We start from the raw sequence: 12,953 nt of genomic DNA, 5'->3' as shown, positions 1-12,953 counted from the left end.
TGTACGATTGCGAGACCCGCGACGATTACATTGTAGTAGCTGTATTCAAGTCGTCCTCTTTGTGAATTCCCCCCTTGCCTGAATGTACCATCTCTCTCGTTTTTCTCTTGCTCGTGCTGTTCCCAGGGCTGCACGTAGCGTAACAACCAGTTCGCCAGCGCCTCCATCGCAGCCCGCGGCGCTGAAACTCAAGTCTGGTCAAGTGTTTGAAGGCCGCTCGTTTGGAGCGCCGCGTTCTGTGTTTGGTGAGACGGTGTTCACGACCTCTATCACGTCGTACACAGAGTCTCTTACTGATCCGTCATACACCGGCCAGATCCTTGCGTTTACACAGCCGCTAATGGGCAACTATGGCGTGCCAGACAATCGCGTGCCTGGCTCGGCACGGGAGCATCCTATGGATGTAGATGTAGGTTGCTTCCTCGAGTCCAAGGGCGTGCAGGCCACGGGCGTCGTGGTGAGTGAGCTTTGCGAGCGCTTCTCGCACTTCCAAGCGTACGAGTCGCTGGCAAGCTGGTGTGCGCGCTACAATGTGCCTGGTATTCAGGGCGTGGACACGCGTGCGCTCACTACCCTCCTGCGCAACCAGGGATCGACCCTCGGTGCTATTCTCGTGGGCGAGGATCGTCACCGTACGATTGACCCCTCCGAGTTTATTGACCCCATGGCCGAGAACTTGATTGACCGTGTATCAACCAAGACGATTTACACGTTGCACCCTGTCGGCGGTGCTGAGGCAGCACGCGCGCATATTGCGCTGTCAGACTTTGGCAGCAAGGCGAACATTCTGCGCTCTCTGCTGCGCCTTGGTGTCAGTGTCACTGTGCTTCCGTGGACGGCGGACTTCAACGCCATTCGTGATCAGTTTGATGGCCTGTTCCTCAGCAATGGACCAGGCAGCCCTGACTCGATTCCTTCCGCCATTGAGTCTGTGCGTCGTACGATCAACGAGTGGGACCGCCCGATCTTTGGTATTTGCATGGGCCACCAAATCATCGGCCGTGCGGCAGGGCTTCGTGCGTACCGCATGAAGTTTGGTAACCGTGGACACAACCAGCCTGTGCTAGCGCTTAGCAGCGGTGGTATGCGTGTTGAGGCGGGCCGTGTGTACATCACCTCGCAGAACCACGGATACGCGTTGGCCTACGAGGAGTCCGGCCCGGACGCCTGGCCCAAGGACTGGCAGCCATGGTTTGTCAATGCGAACGACTGGAGTATTGAGGGCATTGTTCGTACAGGGGGCCTGGATACGCATGCGCCTGTATGGGGCGTGCAATTCCATCCGGAGCATGCAGGCGGTCCCGAAGATACGAACCCCCTGTTTGACGACTATGTTGAGCAGGTGGTGCGGTACAAGGAGATGCGGTCCGGCAACGCACCGTTCCTGGCCCACACACAAGCCTCTGCGGTGCAAGCGCACCTGTAAGGCGCTTAACGTAGCAGCTCCTATACGGTGTGCCTACCTACATACTACCCAAACTGTGCCAACAAATCTGCCAACTCATCCATGCCTTGTTGCCGCCCTTGCTGCACGGCGTCGAGCGTACGCCACTGCTGTGCGAATTCCTCCAGCGAGATATCTTCGCAGGTAAAGTCGGCCAATGATTCGCGCTTGGCTAGAAGTTCAGATTGGTAACTCTGTAGGCATGTCAGTGACGTAGGTAGGTAACCACGTACGTGAAACAAATCCGAGACATGGGCGAGCGCTTCTTGTGGATTGAATCCAGCTGCGTTCTGAACCGTGGAGGGGGCCATGTACACATCGACTTCGTACAGCATATTCATCATGGCCTGCGTCTGCTCTTCCATACCGTCTAAGCCGTGTCGAAGCATCTGCATACACGCTTCTGTGCGAGGATCATCGGAAGGCAGCGTCTCCAGCGAGTGAATCGCCGGGAGCGTCCGTTCGTACGCTTGCTGGAAGCCTACTGTCAGTCATAGAAGCACATACCTGTCGCCAACGTGTCAGCACGGCTGACGAGGGCCAGGACACTAGCGTCAGTAGGGCCATAAACACGTACGGGTTGACCGACATCGCAAGCAGGCAGTGTCGAAGTGGAGGAAAGCGACAGGGAAGGAAAGACGTGGGGCACGCGTGGGTTTTTGCGGACCGCCATGGCGCGGCCACAGGACCATGGCATGACAAGAGCGGCAGGCGATTGGGATGTCGCCGTGACGCACAGCGATACGCCCCCCGTAGCCTCTGCATCAGCGAAGGCGGCGGCTGAGGCCCACACGGCGCCTGCACACCGGCGTCGTACGTTGCCGAAACCGACCAAGGCGATGCAAGCGCATGGCGATTTGGAGCTGGATAAACATAGCGGCACCTCGCGTCTCGTCGAGCAGGAAGACGGGCATGGTCGTGGTGCCGGATTTTACTGCGACGTATGCAAGAAAATGTGCAAGGATAGTGTAGGCTACTTGGATCATATTAATGGACGTTCGCACTTGCGTCGGCTCGGGCAGACGACGCAGGCAGAGCGTGCGACACTCGAACAGGTCCGTGAGCGCATCGCAGCTGTACGGGCGGAACGGATGCTAGGCGCCACGCCCGCACAACGCTACGACTTTGATAAGCGATTAAAAGAAATTGCGGCCGAGCAGCGTCGCGAGCGAGAGTCGCGACGCACATCACGACGGGAGCAACGCCTACGCAAGAAACAGAAACAGTCGCATGACGACGACGAGCCTGCCGTTATGGACGATGCAGACGTGATGGCCGCCATGGGATTTGGCAGTTTCGGGCCAAAGCGGTAGTCTACAGAATATACCTACGTAGCCTCATTAGGGTGTCGCACGCACGAGCGTCAGCATGAACTTGATATCGTTCACTTCCTGCTCCTCCTCGAACACCACGTTCGCATCGGCCGGCTGCTCAGCCGCAGGGCGTGGGACGCGGCGAATGTTGCGCACAAACACGTCGGTCTGTGTCTTCATGACCTCATCGAGCGCCTCGCCCATACCTTCCGTGAAGCGGTAGAACGAGTCGATCTCGTCGGTCGGCTGCAAGCCAGCCTTCTTACGCAGGCGCTGGATACGGTTGATCACGTCGCGCGCCATACCCTCCGCCTGCAGCTCCGGACGCACTTCACTATCCAGCAACACGACCACGGCGCCGTCTGTGTCGTTGAGAATGTGAGGGCCCAGCATCTTTTCGTCGACGTAGCGCTGCACACGCAAATCGCCCTCGCCCAAGGGAATGCCCTCAATGGTAATCGAGCCAGAGGTCATGTACGCCTTTGCATCCGCAGACGACACGGCATCCAGGCCCTTCTTGACCTTGCCCATGTCCTTGCGCAGCTTGCGACCCAGCACCGGCCAGTCGGCCAAAAGCTTGAAGCACACACCACACTGCGCCTCGTCGCTGGTCAGCACCAGGTCGCGGATGTTCAGCTCCTCCTCAATGTACGATGCAAGCGAACGCACATCGTCTAGGAATTGCTTGTCGCTGTGGAACACGGTCAGCTCACGCAGCGGCACACGCAGCGGGAGATTGTTCTTCTCACGCATCGCACGGCCAAGCTCAATGACACTCTGCAGCGCACTGAAGCGGCGCTGAATCACAGGGTCCATGTACGCCTGCTTCACGCTAGGGAAGGGCAAAAAGTGGACCGAGCGGTAGTCCACATCAGCGTCCGTTTGTGCCATGTACTTACGCAGACCCTGGTACAGGTTCTCGGTAATGAACGGCGTGAAGGGCGACATGGACAGACACACGGTGTACAGCGTCTCAAAGAGCGTGTTGAGAGCAGCGATGGTGTCCTCAGGCCCATTTTCGCCCTTGAGGCGCTTACGGTTAAAGCGGATGTACCAGTTCGTCAGCTCATTGATCATAGTAAGCAGACGCGGGACCACCGTGTACAAACGGTAGTTCTCCAGCTCCTCACGCACACACTCAATCAGACTCTGGCATCGCGCAAGAATCCAGTGGTCCATCACATTGTCCGACAGTTTCGCGTTCGGGTTGTACTGGAAATCAATGCCCGTCTCCTTCTTCAGAAGAACGGTCTGCGCCAGGAAAAAGCGGAAACTGTTGAGCCACGGCAAGAAGACACTGGCAATAATCTCCTTCACACCCTCTTCGCGGAAACGAAGGTTCTCTGCACGCACAATCGGCGAGTTGATCATGTACAGACGCACAGCATCAGCACCGTACTTGTCAATAACCAGCTGCGGGTCAGGGAAGTTGCGCAGCGACTTGCTCATCTTCTTGCCATCAGCCGCCAGCACAAGACCAGAGACAATCAAATTCTTCCACGGCGCCGTACCAAAGAGATGCACACCCAGAATCAGCAGCGTGTAGAACCAGCCACGCGTCTGATCGAGACCTTCCGAGATAAAGTCGGCAGGGAAGCTCTTCTTGAATACCTCCTCGTTCTCAAACGGATAGTGCGCTTGCGCATACGGCATACTGCCCGATTCGAACCAGCAGTCAAACACTTCCTCAATGCGGCGCAGCTCACCCTTGCCCTGCGACGACGGAATGGTAATATGGTCAATCTTGTCACGGTGCAGATCCGTAATGCCCGTCACACCCGACTTCTCCTCCAGCTCAGCCACGGAGCCAATGCATACAATCTCCTCCATGTCCTCGCTCACCCATAGCGGGATCGGCGTACCCCAGTAGCGGTTGCGACTCACGTTCCAGTCACGAGCGTTCGCCAGCCAGTTGCCAAAGCGGTTCTCACCAATGGTCTGGGGCACCCAGCGCGTCTGCTTGTTCGCCGCCAGCAACTGGTCGACAATCGGCTCCACACGCACGAACCACGAAGGGATCGTACGGTAGATCAAAGGCGTGCCGGAGCGCCAGCAGAAGGGGTACTGATGCATCAGCACACTCTGCACAATCAGCTTGTCCTGCGCCTTGAGGTCCTTCATGATCTGCTTGTCGGCATCCTTCACGTACTGACCCGCGTAGTCTGACACGGGCTCCACAAAGCGACCCGACTCATCCAGCGGGCAGGGCGGCTGACTCTCCTTCGTGAAGAGGCCATGGGCCAAGCACACACGGTAATCGTCCTCACCGAACGAAGGCGCCTGGTGGACGACACCCGTACCGGCGTCGGCACTCACATACGGGTCCGAGAGCACACGGAACGCCACGTCCTTGTACGCCTCCTCAAAGTACGGGAAGAGCGGGACGTACTGCTTGCCGACAAGGTCCTTACCGGTGTACTTCTCCAGGACCTTGTACTTGGCCTTCTTCGGGTCCTTGTACAGTGTCGTAAGCAGCAAGGGAGAGAGAATAAAGTTGCGGTTGCGGTCTTCGTCATGGATCTTGACATACTCCATCTCCTCGTTTACACACAACGCCAAGTTCGACGGTAGTGTCCACGGAGTCGTCGTCCACGCAAGGAACGCCGTCGTAGGGTCATCACGCAACGTAAAGGCCACCGTCACAGCAGGGTCCTGTACTTCTTTGTACGCCGAACCAGCCTCAAAGTTCGACAACGGCGTAGTGCAGGCGTTCGAGTAGGGCATGACACGCAGGCCACGGTATACCTGGCCTTTGTCGAAAAGCTGCTTAAACACCCACCATTCCGTTTCCATAAAACTTGTATCCATCGTCTTGTAGCCGTGATCAAAGTCGATCCAGCGGCCCATACGCTCCACCGTCGAGCGCCATTCCGCCTGGTAACGCATGACGATGGCACGGCATTCAGCATTGTACTTTGGAATACCCATAGCAAGGATGTCTTCCTTACCCTTCACGCCCAGCTTCTTGTCAATCTCATGTTCCACAGGCAGACCGTGACAGTCCCAGCCAAAGCGACGGTCCACATAGTGGCCAGTCGAGTGCGCAAAACGCGTCACAATATCCTTCACAGTACCGGCCAGCAAATGACCATAGTGCGGCAGACCTGTGGCAAATGGCGGGCCATCATAGAACGAGAAAGGCTTGCGGCCCTTCGACTGCTCTAGCGACGTCTTGAACGCATCAATGGCCTGCCAGTACGCCAGTACCTGCTCCTCTTGTTGCGCAAAGTTGAATGCGCTCGAGGCTGTATATAAGTCATTCACTTGCACGTACCATCATGATCAGGGAACTCCGCGTTGGGGTTCGCCATCCTAGACTTGCCTACAACTCCAGGTCAAAGAGAAGACGAAGAAGGACGACTTGATCATGTCATGACTCATATGCATGTGACCTACTAGGCCAGTGTTAGCAAGAAAAAAAGCCGCACGTCCACGCCCGCGCCTGCGTACGTGATGCAGAGTAGAACCACCCACTCGATGCCACCTACAAGGTCAGCCAAATGCATAGATGGATCCTACACACAGTAGCTATGAGATGCAAGACTGCTACGACACCTTACAGCCTTACCAACAAGCCAGCGCATATATGCACTCAGTTTGTTCGGGCATCACCAGAACCGCCGGTTTACAGCGACGAGGCACCAGTGATAATGTCAATAAGCTCGTTCGTAATCGTAGCCTGGCGACCACGGTTATACAGCAGGTTGAGGTTAGTAATCATGTCACCAGCGTTCTTCGAAGCGTTGTCCATGGCGTTACGCTTCGAGTTGATCTCCGAAGCGTGACCCTCGACCAGCTTCGAGAAGATGGCGTTGGTGAACGAGAACTCGGCAAAGTCCTTCGCAAGGCTCTCCTCCATCTCGTACACGCTGAACTTCGGAGCCGAGAGCAGAGCATCCTCGCTGAACACCGGGGCAATGGTCGACTCGAACGAGAGCGACGAGACGTACTTGTTGTAAATGATGTTCACCTTGTCAAACTCAATGCCGCTCTTCAGGATCGTGTCAGTAATCGCCAGAGCATCCTCGTAAGTAGGCACCGACTTTCCGATCTGGTTGAACGAGAGCACCAGGTGGTCGGGCAAGGCACGGCTCAACTGCGCCTTAGCCTTGTCACCTAGGACCACCACGCTCGGGGCCTCGGCACCGTTCTGCACCAGCTCATTCACAGCGAGACGGGTGCGCTTCGAGACAGAGGAGTGGATACCACCACACAGACCCTTGTCCGAAGACACCACCACAAAGAGCTGACGACCACCCTCAGGCGTCTCGACCTCAGCCTGCTTGAACACCTCGTCGCTCGCATCGCCGAAAGCGACAGCAGCGTTCATCGCACGCTGCGCACGACCCAGACGAGTCGAGGCAATCATCTTCATCGACTAGGAAGGCGTAAGCATAGACAGGGAAACATACCTTGGTGATCTTTTCAATGTTCTTCACACTCTTCAGACGGGCCTCCAGCTCACGCAGAGATGCCTGAGGCGCAGCGCTGGCGTGGAAACCAGCCACAGGCACGAACGCGCTGCGAGCAGCAAGCGCCGTAGCAACGGCAGGCCTAGTAGCAGCACGAGAAATCATCTCCAATACTGATTGTCGTGGTCGAGACCAAACCGGCCACAAAAGCCGCTCGCTCCTCGACGCCAGCGTGCGCCCCCCTGAGCTCGGCCGCCCGACCCAACCCGGGGAACGCCGGGAACGTGTCATCCACCCACCCGTATCACGTGACCTGACTTCGAAGCCATGTGGCTGCGGCAAGAAGCAGATGGCCGAGGGCGGACGACCTGGCGCGTGGGCGAGGAGAGCGCCCTTTTTTTTCAACGCTTGGTCATTCATGTCTGCAGCACCGAGCGAGGAGCCCGTCAAGGAGGCCCCTCCTGTGCAGCAAGAGGCTGCGCAGGATGCCGCCGACTTGTTTGGTGGTCTGAAAAAGAAGAGCAAGAAGAAAAAGATCCCAGTTGACTTCGACCTGGGCGAGGTACGTAGCCACGGACCTGAATCTAACTCACGTGTGCAGTCCAAGGAGATAACCAAGGCGGAGGAGCCCAAGACAAGCGATGCCCCCGCAGAGACTCCGTCTGAGGATGTTGCACCCGCCGCGAGTACCGAGGCCGACCCGCTTGACGTACGTATGCACAACGGAAGCTGACATGCCAGTTTGGTGATTTGAAGAAGAAGAAGAAAAAGAAGAAGGCTGCCTTTGACCTCGAAGACTTTGAGAAGGAGCTGGGGGAGAAGAATGAGGATGGTGATGACCTGGACGGTGAGAATCCATTTGCCTCCGAGTCGAAGGACGATGACGAGGCGGCCAAGGGCGGCGACGTGGAGACCTGGCAGGGCACGGATCGCGACTATACGTACCAGGAGCTCTTGCACCGCTTCTTCCGCATTTTGCGACAGCAGAACCCTGCTCTTTCTGGCGAGAAGAAGAAATACACTATGGTCCCTCCTGTCGTGCAGCGCGACGGCTCAAAGAAGACTGTGTTTGCGAATGTCATCGAAATCTGCAAGCGTATGCATCGCCAGCCAGACCATGTTATCCAATACCTGTTCACAGAGTTGGGTACCACAGGCTCTATCGACGGTAGTCAGCGCCTGGTCATCCGTGGTCGTTTCCAGCCCAAGCAGATTGAGAATGTGTTGCGGCGGTATATTGTCGAATACGTTACCTGCAAGACATGCCGCTCGCCAAACACACTGCTTACAAAAGAGAACCGTATTTACTTCATGACCTGCGAAGCATGCGGCTCTCAGCGCTCCGTCAGCGCTATCAAGACTGGTTTCCAGGCCCAGACTGGCAAGCGCAGCAAGATGCGCGAGCAGTAAATATGTATTCCTACGCTCTATCTCAGGGTGGATGCCATAGTGGGTATAGGGTATCATTCAGCCTCCCCCTCACTATCGGAGCTGGTATAGGCGACCAGAGTGGGCATTGCAGCAAGCTTTACGGCCTCTGGGGATGTTGGCGCTGGGGTAGTGGTGTCTGTAGGTGTGCTTGGCGCTGGGCCCAAGGGCAAAAGGACAACTTGCCCTCGACGTTCCGCCATGGTCAGAGCCTCCGTATGCCACAGCTCTAGATCGGCAAACTCCACCATACCAAACTCCGAGGGTATACGTCGTATGAGCGTGAGCAGATCCATCTCAGAGGGAACGAGCACGTAGTACTGCGTCGTGCTCGATGTTAGAGGTGAGTCGACCACCGTCGAGGGGTCTGCACGAAGTTGTGAGACTTGGTCAAGGATGTGCTGCGGAACCAGCAGGGAGGGTTTCGACATAGCCTCCGAGGTCGACACAGTGGCGGGCGTCGCTGCGGCTTCTTGCATAGCGCCTTTACGTGCCCACCAGTCGAGGTATTTCACACTGCTTTCATTTCGCAGTCGAAGTGGGTAGACATGTAGCACAAGCGCGCTGGAGGCGGGCAAAGACAACGCATGGTTAGGGGCATGAGGGAGGCCCAACGATGCCATAACGTCGGGCGCCAAGTGCCATGGGCCATGATGTGACACTCGATCCATGCGATGGGACATGTCATCCATACGTGCACGCTTTCCAGGCCTCTCGTCAGGAGTTATTCGTGCATGCCATGCCGTCACGCTTTGGTGATGCACACGCGCCGACAACCGTTCCAATTCCGTAAGACACACGTGCGAAAGACATGTTGGTCCTTCAAGGGAATGTACAAGGATCCCTTGCGCTTGTGCGCGAGCTATAGTGGCATCTTCGCTGGTGCGTTGGCAAGGGAAGTGAAACTGGATCGTAAACAGCATTCGCCGCTGTCTGTATATGTGAGACCAGGAATCAGTACGTACTTGGCATCCCAATGAGACCGATTCTGCTTCCGCCGAGACATACCATCAGGCACAAGCATGATTGGCAGCTTATGAAAGGCAATCTGCTTCCCTAGCGCCTCACGACGCTGCTGCGCTGCAGGGCCATGCCGAGAACTAGGACCAGCAGCCGGCTTCTCAGGGGCCAACATTTTGCCATTGCTAAGCTCACGCCCTCTTTCTGTGACCATGCGCCCTACCTGGTTCAAAAACTGGTAGTCTTCTAGCATTTGATTGTAGTCGTACTCTTTCATCGGTACAAAGCGGGATACAGGCTTGGTTAACAACGACACAGGAGGGCCATACTTGGACGTGTACTCATGCTGTTTGCGGGCCGATGCACATGCCTCCGATGCCTTATGCTGACCAAAGCAGGCAAGGGAGCATGTAGCAGCCTGACAGTACGGACATGTATACTTTGAAGACGACGCATTGCACACCGCACAAGCTGACCTTTGCGCGGACGCCATGAAGCCACAAGAAAAAAAAAAAATAACGCGCAGTGGAGTATTCACATTTTAACTTGGCACGCGAGAATCAGCCCAAATCGAGCACAGACCAAATATCAGCGAGGGCACTATAGAATGGCTGTCCTTCCTATACTTACTCAACCCGTGCCTTCTTCTCCGCGTTATCCGAGGGAACAAGACCGAATCGCTCAGCACGACGCTTTCTTCGCTCCAATTCTTCCGTCTAGATGTTTTAGTGAGAGTGCATACGTACATCGACTTCTGGCTCCGGTGCCGCTTCCTGCGTAGCCACTGCCTTGTCCTTGCTTCCCTTGTTCTCCTTGGACTTTTTGTTCGGACGCTTACCTTTCTTTAGCTCACTATCGAGGCGGTCCACGCCATCACCTTCCTGGCCTTCCAAGCCAAACTTGCGAATGCGAGAGATCTGCTTCTCCAAATCTTCGTATGGCTGACCGAATCGAATGGCACGCGCCTTGCGCTTTTCAAGCTCGGCCAGCAGGGACTCCTTACGGTCGTCCTCCGAGGGGGTTGACGTCTTCGCCGGCTCCGTAGCGGACTCACTCGCAGCTGGAGCGCTAGATGCTACCGGATCTGTAGAGGTAGCTTTGGCCTCCTCCGATGCACCATCCGCAGCAGCACTCTGAGTCACCTCGGCCTCCTTGGGCGCCTCTGCAACAGACGATTCGCTGGACAAGTAAGAAAAGGACATACGTACGATTGCAAAGACTTGGTCGCTTCCGGGTTCTCTAACAGGCGCTTGATCAGATCAGCTTTGTTGCCGGACACAGGCAGTTCTGCCGCCTGTAGAAGCTCCTTCAGCTCCGTGACCTTCAGCAATTGCAGCTTCGCTTCCATGACGCTTCTGGGGTAGCCGGTCCATGACGCGGCACCGCGCTTCGTTTGCGATGTCACTTACGTAAGCGGATGGTCGAACGTGGTCTGCATGTCGCACAGACGACAACGTATGGCAAGAGCCTAGGGACCTTGCTAGCACAACAGAGCGTCGAGGAGCAAGAGAGATAGTTTGGAAATAGACATGGATTACAAAGATAGTACAGATATTAGGCTCGTTGGATGTATTCGCGGAGCCGATTCACAAAGGTAAGGCCAACCCGACTACGGATGAGGGACCATAGGAGCAGCCCAAAGACACAAACAAGGTAGAAAAATACGATGCTTTGGTCCTTGGTAGGATCACGTACTAAAGTTGGTTAGTATTTCTTTCAAAAAAAAGAATACATACCAAAACATTTAGCCCAGACTTGACCCTCAAACCCTGTGGCCGTATCGCCACTGCCGTCCGCGATTTGTGCCCCATGACATCCCTCCGCACGTTCGACACAAAATTCTTTCGTGCAGGTGCTGCATAGATCATGCCCATTCGCAGGCACATAAATAGGAAATAGTGTTGTGTTTGTTGAAAAACATGTGCACTTGCACACATGCACCAAGCCAACTGGTACCTGCGGAGCATGCCAGTTGTGTTCACGAAAATGTTGTTCTGTGCTCATATTTTGTCTGCACAATTACAGCAACGCGAAAGAGATCATAGACACAGGCACAGTTCTTCAATGGTTCACTTTTCTAAATACAGTCGCAGATATGTGGAGGTAATAAGACTACAAGGAAGCCCTCATTGAGCAAAATGTTTATCAAGGCAGGAAAGCAGACTATGCCGGAATGCAGCCTCCTTGAACTCGCCATCTTCGGTAAACCATTCGCCTTTCTATTAGTACATAGTACACGTACCAAAATTACCAAGAACCATACGGCAGTGCTTACGACTTAAAACCGTCTTGCCTCCATTCGTGGTCTTGGAGAAGTAGGCCTCAATCTCATAATTCGGAGGTACCAATTCCGGTCGACCATCGGCAGCTTTTTCGCCCGTAAGTGTAGGTTTAAGAAAGTGGGGAGACTTGATAACAAGTTGGTCCTCCTCGACCTGATTCGTAAGGATACTAATATACATACGCGGTTCGATACCATGCGGCGAGAGCCAGTGAATACAACAGGACCGCGGATTCGTGACACAAGCAGATTTATTAAATATGAGATCGTGAAACTGTGATGTAAGTAGGATAGAATACGAACAATGGTACCGTAAAGTATAGCAGCAGTTTTGATTCATGCCAATCCACTTTTTTCAGGTACAAGTAGGCCACAGAGCCAATCATAGCAACGGAACTAACGAAATTAAGTGCCATCATAACATCATCCACTGCATGAGAGGCAGTAAAGGGTGTATACGCTTCGACATTGATCGTTTTCTCCACGTTTGGTTGGGAAGAGCCTACAACGGGGCTCGTTAAAAGCTAACGTCGTTAGAGTCTTGTAGCGAAAAGATACATACCACCTCGATCATATCATCGCATTGATATTTAAGCTCTTTGGTATTGGTTATATCACAAATCACCTTGCCTTTGGCATGGGACTTGGAACTTGGTTGAAATAGACCCATCGTGTATATCGTTCAAGTGCAGCAATCTAGCAATAGAACAGTGCGTGCCTTTTGCGGTGGCACGTGATCAGTGCGTACACGGATCCGTTCGTAGGCGCAGCGCTCATTAGGTCGCGTGAGATTGGGTATATGATGATGCCTACTTAAAATCGCCCCAGATGTCAGCAAACGCATCTTTGTTGCTAGCGGCAGGCTTGGTTGGAGCAGGTGTGCCCCAGATATCCTGCGTGTTAAATAGATCGCCAGAAACGGGGGGAACCGAGCTGGATGAAACTGCTGCGGAGCTGGCCGTGTTGAGGTTCATAGCGCCAAGCTGAGAAGATAAAGACGTGCTAGGACCTTGGGAAGATGAGAAGATGGACTCCTGAGTTGACGCAGGTTTCGGGGCCGAAGCAGTGGAAAATAGGCTAAGAATCTCATCTTTTCCGCGAGTCGAGGCACGCTG

General features: G+C 54.9%; 9 protein-coding genes across 9 annotated transcripts; 3 read left to right on the top strand and 6 right to left on the bottom strand.

The window, feature by feature from the left end:
* Positions 1-82: 82 nt before the first annotated feature.
* Malapachy_2373 (carbamoyl-phosphate synthase) lies at positions 83-1,426 on the top strand (the record flags this gene model as incomplete). Its single annotated transcript, XM_018136864.1, has 1 exon — positions 83-1,426. One exon carries the CDS (start codon positions 83-85, stop codon positions 1,424-1,426), a length of 1,344 nt encoding a protein of 447 aa, XP_017993380.1.
* Positions 1,427-1,470: 44 nt separating this feature from the next.
* On the bottom strand, positions 1,471-2,035 carry Malapachy_2403 (hypothetical protein; the record flags this gene model as incomplete). Its single annotated transcript, XM_018136893.1, has 4 exons — positions 1,471-1,638; positions 1,678-1,925; positions 1,952-1,992; positions 2,022-2,035. The coding sequence occupies 4 exons, from the start codon at positions 2,033-2,035 to the stop codon at positions 1,471-1,473; spliced, it is 471 nt and encodes a 156-aa protein (XP_017993244.1).
* Positions 2,036-2,115: 80 nt separating this feature from the next.
* Malapachy_2379 (u1-like zn-finger protein) lies at positions 2,116-2,757 on the top strand (the record flags this gene model as incomplete). The annotated part of the gene is made up of 1 exon (XM_018136870.1): positions 2,116-2,757. The coding sequence occupies one exon, from the start codon at positions 2,116-2,118 to the stop codon at positions 2,755-2,757; it is 642 nt and encodes a 213-aa protein (XP_017993382.1).
* A 27-nt stretch (positions 2,758-2,784) lies between these two features.
* On the bottom strand, positions 2,785-6,068 carry Malapachy_2365 (isoleucine-trna ligase; the record flags this gene model as incomplete). The annotated part of the gene is made up of 2 exons (XM_018136856.1): positions 2,785-6,002; positions 6,032-6,068. 2 exons carry the CDS (start codon positions 6,066-6,068, stop codon positions 2,785-2,787), a joined length of 3,255 nt encoding a protein of 1,084 aa, XP_017993311.1.
* A 314-nt stretch (positions 6,069-6,382) lies between these two features.
* Positions 6,383-7,334, bottom strand: Malapachy_2370 (atp synthase f1 gamma; the record flags this gene model as incomplete). Its single annotated transcript, XM_018136861.1, has 2 exons — positions 6,383-7,135; positions 7,170-7,334. The coding sequence occupies 2 exons, from the start codon at positions 7,332-7,334 to the stop codon at positions 6,383-6,385; spliced, it is 918 nt and encodes a 305-aa protein (XP_017993379.1).
* Positions 7,335-7,587: 253 nt separating this feature from the next.
* On the top strand, positions 7,588-8,579 carry Malapachy_2376 (eukaryotic translation initiation factor 2 beta; the record flags this gene model as incomplete). Its single annotated transcript, XM_018136867.1, has 2 exons — positions 7,588-7,878; positions 7,911-8,579. 2 exons carry the CDS (start codon positions 7,588-7,590, stop codon positions 8,577-8,579), a joined length of 960 nt encoding a protein of 319 aa, XP_017993377.1.
* Positions 8,580-8,632: 53 nt separating this feature from the next.
* Positions 8,633-9,834, bottom strand: Malapachy_2396 (hypothetical protein; the record flags this gene model as incomplete). The annotated part of the gene is made up of 2 exons (XM_018136886.1): positions 8,633-9,530; positions 9,563-9,834. The coding sequence occupies 2 exons, from the start codon at positions 9,832-9,834 to the stop codon at positions 8,633-8,635; spliced, it is 1,170 nt and encodes a 389-aa protein (XP_017993259.1).
* Positions 9,835-10,183: 349 nt separating this feature from the next.
* Malapachy_2361 (hypothetical protein) lies at positions 10,184-10,905 on the bottom strand (the record flags this gene model as incomplete). Its single annotated transcript, XM_018136852.1, has 3 exons — positions 10,184-10,273; positions 10,304-10,736; positions 10,766-10,905. The coding sequence occupies 3 exons, from the start codon at positions 10,903-10,905 to the stop codon at positions 10,184-10,186; spliced, it is 663 nt and encodes a 220-aa protein (XP_017993315.1).
* Positions 10,906-11,683: 778 nt separating this feature from the next.
* On the bottom strand, positions 11,684-12,508 carry Malapachy_2400 (spc25 domain-containing protein; the record flags this gene model as incomplete). Its single annotated transcript, XM_018136890.1, has 5 exons — positions 11,684-11,772; positions 11,800-11,992; positions 12,022-12,112; positions 12,142-12,362; positions 12,401-12,508. The coding sequence occupies 5 exons, from the start codon at positions 12,506-12,508 to the stop codon at positions 11,684-11,686; spliced, it is 702 nt and encodes a 233-aa protein (XP_017993247.1).
* Between the last annotated feature and the right edge of the window lie 445 nt (positions 12,509-12,953).

The sequence above is a fragment of the Malassezia pachydermatis genome, assembly GCF_001278385.1.
Source record: "Malassezia pachydermatis strain CBS 1879 chromosome Unknown scaffold2, whole genome shotgun sequence".
Lineage (NCBI taxonomy): Eukaryota > Fungi > Basidiomycota > Malasseziomycetes > Malasseziales > Malasseziaceae > Malassezia > Malassezia pachydermatis.
This window is presented reverse-complemented; position numbering and strand designations above follow the sequence as displayed.